General features: G+C 33.5%; 1 protein-coding gene across 6 annotated transcripts in view; it reads right to left on the minus strand.

The window, feature by feature from the left end:
- The window catches only part of Pvr (PDGF- and VEGF-receptor related), a 60,900-nt gene that overhangs the window by 21,527 nt on the left and 25,176 nt on the right, over window positions 1-14,197 (minus strand). For 2 of the 6 annotated variants that reach the window (XM_089631566.1, XM_089631564.1), the window contains exons 2-8: window positions 11,000-11,353; window positions 9,319-9,443; window positions 7,748-7,919; window positions 5,228-5,382; window positions 3,765-3,951; window positions 910-1,033; window positions 614-807 (exon numbers count right to left, since the gene is read on the minus strand). In XM_089631566.1, coding sequence (XP_089487692.1) covers window positions 614-807; window positions 910-1,033; window positions 3,765-3,951; window positions 5,228-5,382; window positions 7,748-7,919; window positions 9,319-9,443; window positions 11,000-11,353 — 1,311 coding nt within the window. Of the gene's footprint in view, window positions 1-613; window positions 808-909; window positions 1,034-3,764; window positions 3,952-5,227; window positions 5,383-7,378; window positions 7,518-7,747; window positions 7,920-9,318; window positions 9,457-10,999; window positions 11,354-14,197 lie in introns of those variants that run through there. The other 4 variants (XM_089631565.1, XM_089631568.1, XM_089631567.1 and 1 more) reach the window with 4 other exon arrangements.

Genomic DNA, 14,197 nt, shown 5'->3' on the forward strand with positions numbered 1-14,197 from the left:
TAATTTGGAATAGCGACATCAATGATATAGGTAAGTTTTTAGATTTTCACGGCCAAAAGCATTTTTGTTGTTTGTTTTTGGGGTGTTATGCCGTGTTGCGCTAACTCCTTCTTTAGCCGACGTTTCGGACAGCGTTGCAGTGTCCATCATCAGGGCAGATCCGGTAGATCTTCGGATTTATCTGACTATTTATTTATTCTGACTCTATCCTGAATGTCAAGTATAAATCCTTCTATATTTGCGCTCAACTCTCCAATACTCAACCATTTGTTGGACGAAAATTAGTCAACATACAAAAAAAAGCTATTATTGTAATAATATTATGTATACATATTTACATAGTAATTGAACATGTACATCCTGTTGACGAACTGCTTAATTGTAGTTTAACGGGATAATACTTAAAAGAATAATAAAAAAAGCAATATGTCATACTTCAGAGTGACCTGTATAACATGCCACACTTCAGAGTAGCGTGTACTTGTACAACATGCCACTTTTCAGAGTGACCTGTTTATAGTGTGAAACTTCGGAGTGACCGAATTTCAAAATTGCCCCTGTATATCATACAGGTAACTGAGAAATTTAATAAATAAGTTATTTTAAAAGGTACCTGTGACAAAAAGGGTGAGATTTAAGTTCTTTGTTTCATATTCATTCTTGGCTTGAAGTCGGTAAACACCGCCATCCGCTAACGTTAATCTGCTTATCCAGATATTAGTGTCTTTGTGCGATGACTTCACTTCAAATTTATTATGATGGTTTTTAGTCCAGATGGGAATAAGTTCATTGTTGTGGTTATCAAACCTAAAATTACAGAAAGAAACAATACACTTAGCTACAGATAACCATCATACAAGTTTTTCACAAAGTTGGGCTGAGAAGATAGATGAATAAATAACATTTTACCATGTGATTGTGGGAATTGGAAAAGCGTCCATCAGAATGACCCATTTAGCCGGTTTTCCACTCTCCACAGTAATATTGTACAATCCAGCAGCTTCAAAAAGGTTTATGTATGAAGTTCCCTTCTCTACAATAAGAAATAATAATTTGTTAACATTCAGTAATTTGCTAATCAGTTCTTACAATCATTACAACTCTTTCCCACACAAAGAAATATCCAAACATTTGAACTTCAACGCGGGTTATTTATCATAGCACCTGCATAATATTATTAGGTGTAAGGAACGTGTGCGTAAAGGCATAAAGAAAGATAATGGGTGTATTATAAATATATTTTATAACCTAGCCAAAATAGTAACTTGTTTCCCAGTTAAAGTAATTACATTTTATAACCTAGCCAAGATAGTAATTTGTTTCCCATTTAATATAATTACAGTTTATAACCTAGCCAAGATAGTAATTTGTTTCCCAGTTAATATAGGTAATTACAGTTTATAACCTAGCCAAGATAGTAACTTGTTTCCCAGTTAAAGTAATTACATTTTATAACCTAGCCAAGATAGTAATTTGTTTCCCATTTAATATAATTACAGTTTATAACCTAGCCAAGATAGTAATTTGTTTCCCAGTTAATATAATTACAGTTTATAACCTAGCCAAGATAGTAACTTGTTTCCCGGTTAAAGTAATTATAGTTTATAACCTAGCCAAGATAGTAATTTGTTTCCCAGTTAATATAATTATAGTTTATAATCTAGCCAAGATAATAACTCGTTTCCCAGTTAAAGTAATTACAGTTTATAACCTAGCCAAGATAGTAATTTGTTTCCCAGTTAATATAATTACAGTTTATAACCTAGCAAAGATAGTAACTTGTTTCCCAGTTAAAGTAATTACAGTTTATAACCTAGCCAAGATAGTCATTTGTTTCCCAGTTAATATAATTATAGTTTATAACCTAGCCAAGATAATAACTTGTTTCCCAGTTAAAGTAATTACAGTTTATAACCTAGCCAAGATAGTAATTTGTTTCCCAGTTAATATAATTACAGTTTATAACCTAGCCAAGATAGTAACTTGTTTCCCAGTTAAAGTAATTATATCTTTTATTGTAAATTATGACAAGCCACAAAGTAAATGCTTATTACAAATATGTAAAGAAATTATAGCTTATTAATCTAGCCACAAGAGAAATTATTTTCTACCTAGCCACAAGAGAATTTAGTTGGTGATCATCACAAAACGAGCAATTACCTCATTAGGTAAACCTTTGTTATAAACCATTTATATTATATTAATTGAATAAATTGTTAAATAACACAACTTAATTAAATAAAAATTTCTTCGCATGCCAGGGTTTGAACTTAATGTCTTAATATATTATGAATTATTTATAACACAAAATTGAAAATGCAAACAACGGGATTGCACATGTTTATAAGGGCGGAGCATTTTTAAAATTTCAGAATTTAAAATCCCTATAGGTATGTTTAATCATTGACCTTATACTGCATGAGAAAAACACCAAACTTTATTGACCTGCTATAACATCTTCAGGTGGCGCGGTTAACCTTAAATTCACAAAAAAACTATTTTTTTACGTGTTACAAGAGTGTCATTTTAAGTATGTACTTAATTAAATTGTAATTAATTAGCAAATTAAGTCAATGATTAAAAATGCAGGGATTTTAAAATTCCAAAAAATACTTATACATAACTTACCTGTACAACATTTCTTGGCCATAGCACGAGAACCAAATGCACGAATTACGGGAAAGGAACAAAGCAACCGCAAGCGGATTTTACACCATTCGCAGTCGCTTTGATCCTTTCCCAAAGCCGTGGTTCAGCTCGGCAGTTTGGCTCACGTGTTTATACGCACCCTACGATCACAGTAGAGTGTTATATAATCATCTAACTAAAAGCTGTCACATACACCACGAGGTAACCCTAGGGCCGGCCTGAAGCGGGCGCGATTGGAGCAGTCCGATCCAGGCGCCGAATTGTCAAGGCGCTGATTATACCTAACATCTAACAGTCCTAATACATCATATTATTTATTACAGTGGAAACCTATCTAAGCCGTTTGGCTCAGGGCCGGCTCTGGGTAACCCCAGGTATTCTATCTATTGTGTCTTAGACATGTATAATAAACACAGAAATTTGTTAATATACTTACTGAAAATATTAAAGGGTGATGGACTTTATATACCAGCTCTTACAGTTTCGTGATATAATTAAAAACAATTGAATGAAGAAGACGGCCCCGTGGTCGAGGGGTAAGGCTCTCGACTAGAAAGCCCAAAGTCGCGGGTTCAATTCCCAGCGTGCACAAGAAAATTTTATTTGATTAATTTGTGTTATTTCACAATTTATTCATTTTAAATAATATATAGTATACTTGCGGCACGTTCCAGAGTGAAAGATACTCTCAGTATCTCCCTGGTGTAAGACCAGCATTCAGAATCGAAACGATGCTTCAAATGGTTTTAGCCGTGTTTGGTGACCAGATCTGAATAGCCAGGTACTCCACCACCTTCCTCTTCCCCACCTCCTTCCCCTCCCCAGTACCTTCAGCCTTACAACATACCCCACTTGGGGATGCCATAGTTTCACTGGCTCCAGACAGTTGGGTGCACTTAAGACTCTTGTGCGGTATTCACATAAAAAAAATATTTTTTTAACGCTTAGCCGACACTTAGTGATATTATATGATCATATAAAATATGGTTCGTATTCCAGGGTTCAAAGGCAATGGTTTGAGTTTTTAGTAAGTTAGTGGTTGTAAAATTATTTTTTATCGGTGATTATAATAAAATTTGATGTGTATTAGAATTAAATGTAGCGTAGTTACTTACTCACAACTTTGATAAGTTTTTTATCAGAATTTTTGTTATTGTTTGAATCAAAAACTTCACACGTGTATATGCCACTGTCTTCTGCTGTTACATTATGTATAATGATTGTGCTCTTTCCAATTATTGTAGAAGAGTCGATATCGCCATTGTTCCAAGTTTTTGCATTAGTAGTTTCAACCCTCTTAGGCTGAAAATATTGAAAAAGAGTTCATTATGAAAAGGAAACACAAAAATATTCAAAGTCTTATTGAATTAGTGTTATAACAATAAATTTTTTTTAAATGCTAGATAGTTCAAGCATTTAAAAAAAGTAAGTTTCTGACTAAGTTTCTTAAGTAAGATTGTTAATATTCGATATTGTGTGTGTGATCTTATTTATGTAAGGCTTGACACATTTAATTTTACAGTCGGTGGCGTTGCCAGTGTAGATTTTGCGGATACAAGAACTCATTGATTTGAAAAATAGTTTCAATTTATTTTGATTGTTTTATCTCATTGATGTTAGTAATATTTCAACAATGAACAAGATAATAACAAAAACTCTCAATGAAATACGGGTTCGGTTAGGTGCACCTTTGGTGCTTGAAAAGTTATCCGTGCCATGCTGTAAGTACTAGTGACTACTCAGTCAGGCAAAGAGTACTTTCCGCAATAATCCTTTGTAATAAGATAAGTCTGTTGAATGTCAGGGATTTTGTCCCGGTAAACGAAACACAAGTTCGTATTCGCGTTCATAGATGGCGCTAAATAAAATATTTTGGAAAAACACTTTTTGCACATCGTGCTTAAAAAAGCTTGCTGGCAGATAAAAACTCAATTCTTTCAAGAGTACAAAATAGAATATTGAATTGAAATACCAATACATTATTATATTTGTATTCCCGTAGCATGATACGGTTACCGGGTATATCATCAAAATGACATTTCAACACACTTACAAAAAGTGATATAATGTCATGAAAAGTGATGAAACAAAACTAGGTAAAATAGGTTACATAGGTAACTACGAGTATTTAACCTAGTTTTTGTATCATCACTTTTAATTACTCCATATCACTTTTTAAATGTCATTTCGATGAAATATCATGGAACCGCATGAAACATATTAAACGCGCGCCCAACATATTCAACGCTTCTTCGATTCGTTCTTGAGTTCAAAAGCTCTGTTGTCCGGTCTCTGTATATCCTCCCTCCTACAACATGGGTCTCTTTAAGAGTCTCCTCAGTAAGAACCTCCACAGAGCATCCCCAGAGATGCACAGACATTTTCCTGAGGGAAATTATTTTCCCCAGGGCTTTTCTGTGTGGAGTTAATGTTAAAAAAAACATATAGTATTGTCCAAAAAGTGTTTTTTTCTAATAATATATTTTAATTAGCGCTATCTGTGTATGTGAAGATTTTAGACATTTTTGTCTTTAAAATATATATTTCATTATTCAATACTAATAATATTATTACTCACATCAATATATTTTTCATTTGGATATATCCATTTGACATGAAAAGGAATTCCTCGGTCAATCCTTACAAAGCAGTCCAGGTGCAGTTCCCCGCCTATTTCGGTGTTGCCATTATATGAATCATTTATTTGTGGTTTTGCTACTGAAGCGGTGTGTGCTGTAAAGACAAGCCAAATTAAGCATATCATTTAAATAAATATAGGTTTGATGACTGACTTTCCTTCTAACTGTAAACTATAAATAGTAATTAATTGCTATTATATTTGATGACAAATTGATATTTTGGGACCCTTATCTACTTTAAAATACTAACGTATTGAGCGACTTGCATTCATTTTTTAATCACTTGGAAAAAACGTAAATGCAAACTTTATAAAAAATAAAAAATTAAGCAAATCCGTGTTTATATCTCACGGCGTCTGTAACGAAAAATATTTGATTTGTAATACTCTTTATTTATGATAATAATTTTCCACACAATTAAAAAAAAATATATGTGTCTTGACAGCCGAGCCGTTCAGACCAGGTGGGAAAGATATTATATTTCCGGAAAAACTCCTGTTTAAAAAAAACTTGAAATGCATTAGGAATCACGAACCAAAAGAAAATATTATGCAAGTGGCTCAATGCGTTCATTTTGTTTGTACCTATTGTTAAATTATTTTTTTTTTTACTTATGATTGTACCAGGTAGCATTTCATTATGGTGTGTAGGACCTAGCAAAGTCATTTTGATATTCATAAATTAGTTAATTATATATTTTATTCTAATTCTCTATGTTGTGATCAGCAATTCTTTTCTCAAGAATGAAATTCTTGTCTTGAGAATTACTTGATGATCATTTAAATAGAATTCTAAGAGCAGGTTGTTTCACAGAATTTGAACAATTCATCAAATTTCACAGTTAATTTGCATGTTCTGTTGGACGAGTGTGGACAAATGAAATATGTTCGATGAATTTTTTTTTTAGTTATTATTTAATAATTATGACCAACTAACTTTTAAATTAAAATTTATTTAAAAAAATTAAATTACTTAATTCAAAAAGTCACACAAGGACAATTAAAATTGAAATAGAATTGAAAGATTACTATTTGTATAACCTTAGTAGCTATTTGGTAATCAACTCTTTAAAATTTGTTAATATTCATTATATTATAAAATTGTATCTAAAAAAATTTAACAAGAATTTAAAAATGAATTAGCATAAACGTTCTGAAAGAGCCCTAAAGATGCTTAAATCAAATAAAACAATATCAAGATTTGTTGACACACTTACTTAAAAAAAAACATAAGATATATTTCAGACTGTATGCCTGGAGTACCTAGATAAATACAGTGTTTGGTGGGTATCGTAGATAAACTCGAAAGGAGAATGCAGGTATTTTGAAATCTAATATTGATACATTTGGGGCCAGACTACATAAAATGTTTAATTTTTGTCTAATGATTACAACCGTTTTCATCTCAGACGAAATTACGGAGGATATTTAAGGACACACATAATAGGTGCACTGCCATGTACAATTAAATATTTAGTACCTTATAACTTTTAGAAAAATATACTGTGAATGTCAAAATAAAATAAATCAAACTAGGTCAAATCAAATCAGGTTCTGATGTCAAAGGAAAGAGTAAACTAGAACGACAAAGACCAGAAACAACGACAGATGTTTCATTTTCTCATCATCATATTGTTTGTCTTCAGAGCAAATGAAGAAATATAAAAAAAGAGTGTCTATAAATAGGGATCTTGAAAATTGAATTAAAAGATTGAACATTTCAATGTTATTAAACCCCAAATATATATTTTTAATAAATTTACTTTTGAAATGTATAAAATTATCATAAAAAATTCTAAATACCTTGTCCTTCTACGAAAACCACGAAAAACACAAACTTAAAGTCTAGGAAGAAGGGAACAGTGTTAAAGCCAAACCACACATGCAAATTCCATTAGAGAAGAAGAACACACGAAAGTTAACACAAGAAAAGAAAAAGATGATATAAAGCGTGAAATTAAAGCCATAACAACACACAAGACAAGACAAGACAAGACAAGACAGAGAGAGTAAAGAATGGTTGTAACCACTAACCCAGCATTTAGAGCACCAGATCCAAAGCTGCATATCAATAAAAAAGTACTTACTCACAATTTAAACTAAGAAACATTTCGTGTTCATTTTTTGGAACACCTTCACGAGTAGCAACGCATGTGATAGAATTTTCAGTAATACTTTTGACAACAAATTCAAATCCTCTGTGTGGGTCAAATGTAACACTGTCCGTTACCTGCAAGTTTTTAAAGTGTCACATCTATAATCGGCAGTTTATAAAGAATCACCTAAACATTAGCATTGATTCCTGTTTTCATAGAATAAACGGACCAACCTATAGAATAGATAAATAGTAAACAGAATTTAGAAAAATATGATGTTTGAATCACATCTGAGTGGTTCTTGTAAACAATTATGAGTTATTCATATTTGACAGTCAATGCTAATGCTTGGTGAGAAACATACTCAATATTGAGAGTGTGAAAACGTGGCTCTGGTTGACTCCGTCCTTGAAGAACGTGCACTCGAAATGGTAAGAGGAATCTGTCATCTCCACTTCTGGGATGGTGAATCCATCTCGCCGGTCATACCTTACGACTCTGTCATTCAGTTTTTCCAGAGGTTTATTTGGTTCAATCTAAACAATCCATCAAGATTTTATGTAACATTTTTTACTTGGTATTTCGTATTTTCACCTAAAATTAATTTAAAATAGAATTTGGTTTGGTTATTTTTTGGTATTTATTTTCTGCATTGGGATGAAGTGAATGTATTTGGTAATATTTTGGATTTTTTTGACATTATTTATCCTAAATATATAAATGACTGTTTGTTTCCTAAATAAAACAAAAAATACTTCCAAGTAGGTACAGGCAAGTATTTTAAAGTGGATACTTTTGAATGTATTTTGGAAGGCCGATAGTATTGAAAGATTAAAAAAAAAGTTTTTCGAACTAGTTTGAAACGCCCCCACGCAGTCCCCTCTTACCCCGAAAATGCCCAAAGTTACTGGATTTGTAGCGATCTTTATCGTTTCAGATTTAATTTAGACTCGCAGTTCAAATGTTATTTTTAGGTTTTTTGATTCTTTCTTCATCTTTTTAATAAAAACAAATTTAAAAAAAATCCATTCAGTTCATCACTACACAAACAAGGGTCTTTATAATGATTTACCTGTACCTATTTATTCTAATTTTAACTAGAGTTTCTTTTTTGTCAAAGGTTAGGTACCTTCCAAACGGAACGTAAATTTTACGGCCTGATTGTACTTTGAACTTGTATTTATTATTCGACCAATGTAGCATGTAGTGAAATTAGTTTTTTCAGAGGGCTTTAATTCTTTTCTAGTATTTAATTACTCGGGTTTAAAAAAATACAAGTGAAGCGAACTTACTCGTTAGATATTTTATTCAAAACATACCCGACAAACTTTAATCAGCGTTTCCTAAGCTTACATGGATTAAAAAAACTCGATTCCATTTTGCACTAAGATGACTTTAAAAAACTCACATCTCGCCACTGGTTAAGTCACTTAGTCAATCGAGTAACCGCCCCCTCCGCTCCATCCTTTAAGCGGCTCCCTAATGAACCGGTAAGGAATCGACATAAACCGACTGCTGTAAGACCCTGCGCAGAAAAGTAAAGTTTCCTAACTTACGGTAACGGATTGCAACGCAGTCCATTGTGGGACTGTTCTGTGCAGGGTTTCAGCGCTCGGTTTGTGTAGATTCATTACCGGCTCAAGAGAGAGCCACCTTACTGTCCCGTTCTGCGTGAAAGGAATTGTGGGTAGAGCAGGATGGCATATACCCATTTCTCTAAATAAGCTTGGTTACATGTTAAAGTCTGCCGGGTACACCCCGTTACACCCTCTATAATAACTTAGTACGTACAACAATAGGGTGAAATTTTGATTCTGGCTAAAACAACATTCTTTACAATGTTTGTTTATGGATGGAAAATAAGAAATGAGGAACAGAAATAAATAGTTTATTAAATAATTTTTTCAAATATATAATTAGAAAATGATTGAGTACCTCGGCGCCATCTCGATATAGGTTAACAAGCACGTTGGGGGCTGTCGGTCGGCATGGCACATTGATGGAACTGTACTGGGTGCCTATCACTACACCGTCGATTGGCACCATAAGTTTTGCGGGATCTAAGTGCCAATACTTACAAATAATAATTCTGGCAAGTTAACATTCAACATGAAGCATTGAATAAAAACATTAAAATAAAGGTCGATATATCTACAGAAAGAGCGTTGATTAAACAACTTTTATGTGCAGGCGGCTGAAACATGAACCAAGTGAAGCTTAACGCCCAAAGGTTTTGCCGGACGGTTTTCAACGGCAGGCACTAATTTTGAATATGGCAATAAACGCAAGGCGGCACGCACACCCCTTCCTTACACCGGCCCCGGACCGGGACCACTGCCATACAAACTACCAACGCACAGTGGGCTGAAAATCGCCTTTCATAGACATAGACACTTGAATTTTCTAGGGTATTTTTTTTGGCTAGAAATGCATTCTGCTGATCATTACTATGCTATAAATTTTCGTATGAAGCAATTGCGTGTACAAATGAAGGAGTTATCATTTTTTTAAGAAAAATTTGATAACTCGTAAGGATATAATGGCCAACCTTATGATTCCAGAGATTTTTAATGTCAGCGCCATACAATTTTTTCTTAAAAAAATGATAACTCCTTCATTTGTACACGCAATTGCTTCATACGAAATTTTATAGCATAGTAATGATCAGCAGAATCCATTTCTGGCCAAAAAAAATACCCTTGAAAATTCAGGTCTCTATGTCTATTAAAAACGATTTTCAGCCCACTGTGCAACGGCAGGCAAAAGCGGTACGAAGAATAACAAAAGAGGAATGAATGAAGTTTTTTGTTTTTGCATTAATGTCTATATACAGAATTGACAACCGACTGCACAGAGAAGTTTGTGCGTTTTATGATAAATACATTATATTTAACCAAGTCTTTGATTTAAACGACTGCATTTATTTTAACTGTCGACTTCGTTAGGACTAAATTACCTTAATTAATCTTACGACAAATACAAAATCCATATTTTCTTTACATTGTACATTATACAGCTAATAGCAACAATTTATTGATTATTTCAGAACATTCAAAAACCAATATAATTTAAATAATCCCAACATTATATCCTTCTGCCAAACCACTTTTTTTCTACTGCAATCTCTCGCCATAACTTAGATTTCTTTATATTTAAAATTTATATTTCCAGTAAAGTTCTCCAAAAACTGTCGACAGTTGAAATATGGATGGACAGATGGACAATATTTTTGTATTCTGTAGTGTTCACCTTGAACACATATACATATACGAGCCGAACTGCCGAGCTGAACCTCAACTTATGGGAAAGGAGGATGCTTAGTTTCTTTCCCGTAATTCGTGGCTCGGTTCGCAAATGTATACGTACCATTAGAGGTTTTACAAGATAATTATATTTTAAAAATGAATTGGTTTTCGATATTGATAGAAAGCAGATCTTACAAAACATTTTGCATAGATATTGTGCAAAAAGCCATGAGATACGTGCAAATTGCAGCCACGCAATAACGGCAAGCTATTCAATTGAGTTTTAGATTTCATAATACTTTCACAAGAATTTAAAACTATAAGGTATTTACATAAACTTTTACAGGTAAATTTAATTTCAGAAGTCTTACCGTTTACGTAAACATAGATTCTTTTTGCCTGTCCGTTAGCTACCAACTGTTCTCTGTCGCTCTCATCATTTTCTGACGTGTTGAAAAGGCAAGTGTAGTAGCCTACATCCATGACAGTGAGATTGAAGAGCTCAAGCCGGAGCTTGTAAGGGTACTCGGCGATGGGGTCCTCTGATGTGCTGATGTTACTGAAGGCCATTTGCATATCGTCTATCATAGTGTTCATCGGCACGTCCCAGGTTATCGGTTGCTTTGCTTCGCACTCGAGGGTCAGGTTTCCTCCCAAGGACGCCACAAACTCGTTCGTCGAGGGTTTCAACCTCGGAGGATCGTACTCGGCTGATACGACACGCCCTGAAAACAATGGATTCAAATTCTACTTATGGAAATATGGGCAGTCACCATTATTTATCGATATTTTTTAGTTACTTCCGTTTGATAGATTCTTCTATCTAAACGGATTGCAATAACTAGAGCACAGGCGTCAGGTAGGTACCGGTGTTTGCTTCGAGGAACAAGGAGCATAGTTTTTAAGTTCAACAGCTCGGCTGTAGAACGATTTGCGGCCTCTGTGTTCCCTCCCCCCTACAACATGGATCTCAAAAGACCCTCCTCACAGCATTCCCAAAGATGAGATGTGTGGAGGAAGTCCAGGGATAATACTACAGATGCCGTAAATTAGACTATAAAGTATAACGACTGCGTCCTGGACGCTTGAAATAATCAGATATGCTATGAGATTTTCACAGCCAAAAGTATAATCGTTTAATCAGGATAGTCCTAATTATAATATTCTTGAAATTAATGTAAGAGCTCACCCATTGATGATACTAGAATAGTCTATTAGGTTACCCATAAATGGCGTTAGCTTTCGATAATAATAGGATAATAAATAAGGTGAAAACCTCAAGTTCGGGGTCCATATTATTCCAATTGCCTCTAATTCGCCTGCTAATTAAGATATCGGAGACCATTGCTCGAGTGTTTTGTTGAAGCCGGAGTTTTATTGATTGAGAGAGTTTTTGAGAAAACCCCGGAGATACAAAACGAATGATGAACACTGAAATGTTGGCTTGTGGAGGAGGCAACCCAAAAATAAATCACGATACTTCAAATAATCAGTCTCGACAATTTACACTCGAAATTAACTAGTTGTTTATGCAACGCCAAAAATATCAAATAGCCAAAATGTTTGGCATGTTTGGTGCTGAGTGGAACTTTGTTTAGAATTGAACTGAGATTAAGCATGCCACCTATGAATCAGAAAATAATAGACTTATCGATTTTTTTTTCTAACGTCAGCATCTTGTGCTAATAATTATATATTCATAAAGAAGGCTTGGAACGGAATCTTAAATTGTTGGTAAAATCGTATTTTTAACATTTGAAATTAGTGCTGACCTTAGGTGAATTCAAAATTGATGATAGGTTACTGAGACAACGCGGGGGGTTGCACTGAACTAGGTCCAGTGGACAAACTTGACAAAATCTCACCAATTACAACAAACACGACACTTTTTTGTGAAAATATACCTTTCCGTGCTTTTGAGAGGTGCAAAAATAATTCACGAGAAAAACTGATCTTACGGTGTTTCTTTCCGTTTGTAAATACATACAAAATACGAATAACTTATTATTTCAATAAATACAATATACAAGAATGGTAAATGTCGAAATTACATAAAGTGAGATAGAGAACGTAGTAACACACAAGTATAAGAAACCTATACTACGTTGTCAAGTACGTATTTATGGCGTTCCGTATTCGTCTTAGTTAGGGTTACCATCCGTCCGGGTTTCCCCGGATTTGTCCTAGTTTAGAAGGCGTCCGGGGAGCGTCCGGACGGGGTTTCATTTGTAGTCCGGGTTTAAAAATTTAAAGTCTTGGGCCGCCCGCCACACACCGCCACATCGTAGAAACAATCTCTTCAGTAATTAAAATTCAATTCAATTTCCAGGAATACAGCTGCATTGAATTTTACAAATTCCTTTTAAAAAGGGAAGATATTCTAAAAGCTATCGGAAAGAGTGATAAATACAAAAAAACTGAAAAGTAAAAAGGCAAGAGGCTGAGGAAAAATCTTTAATAGCTAGATAATCTAATAATGTACTTACAAGTGCTATAATTTCTATTCATTTTTGTAGTTAAAGTCATGATTGTTTTTATTACGTAAAAGAAACGTAGAATTTAATTTTTATTTTTTATTATTTCATAGATTTCTTGAAATTACAATTGTTATGTTTTTTTTACAACCATACTAGGCTAATGCCCGTGTTAAGGTAATATGGCTGGTGATTAAAATTTAAGGTGATATAAATGAGAATAGTTTTGGATATTTTATGTTTTAAAAAATTAATAATGTAACTTACATTCCAGTAAGTCTAAGCTTTAAAAAGGGTCAGTTTTGTTGCTTAAGATTTTAGAAGACTGAATTTAGTTCATATTATGTTAAGAGGTATTTTGTTGTGTAAATGACTGCTGATACAAATTTAAAGAAGATAATTATTATTCAGTTAAAAGAGTTACCTCAAAAATTTGTAAGACTGAATACTAAAATGGTCTCAATATTTTAAAGATTTTTGTTTAAAAATTTAATTGAATTTTGTTAAGTTTAATATTTTAATAAGGTTTAGTTTTCATAACAGAGTATATTAATAATTTTTGTTTTATTTTAAGAATGAAAAAATTCTAACTTATTATGAAAACAATGTATAATGTAATTTGATTAATTTGTGTTATTTCACAATTAATTAATTAAAATATAATATATAGTATATTTGCGGCACGTTCCAGAGTGGAAGATACTACCAATATCGCCCTGGTGTAAGACCACCATTCAGAATTGAAACGTTGCTCCAAATGGCTTTAGCCGTGTTTAGTGACTAGATCTGAATAGCCAGGTACTTCCTCACCTTCCTCTTTCCCTTCCCCACTTACCTTCAGCCTCACAACATCTCCCAATTGGGGATGCCATAGTGTCACTGGCTCCAGACGGGAGCAGTTGGGACTCTTGTGAGGTATTCACTATAAAAATAACAAACTGTAATAAGATTCTGTTTTGTTAGGTAGGTACATTTAAAATGATGATAAAAGATGACAAAATTCAATTTTATGGTCTGAAAATAAATAAAAAAGGTGATTTATGATATTTTAAACTGTTTTTATTACACTGACTGTGTTTAAAAAAACCTGTTGAC

The sequence above is a fragment of the Hesperophylax consimilis genome, chromosome 5 (genome assembly GCF_061612785.1).
Source record: "Hesperophylax consimilis isolate HC1 chromosome 5, BYU_Hcon_1.0, whole genome shotgun sequence".
Taxonomy (NCBI): Eukaryota; Metazoa; Arthropoda; class Insecta; order Trichoptera; family Limnephilidae; genus Hesperophylax; species Hesperophylax consimilis.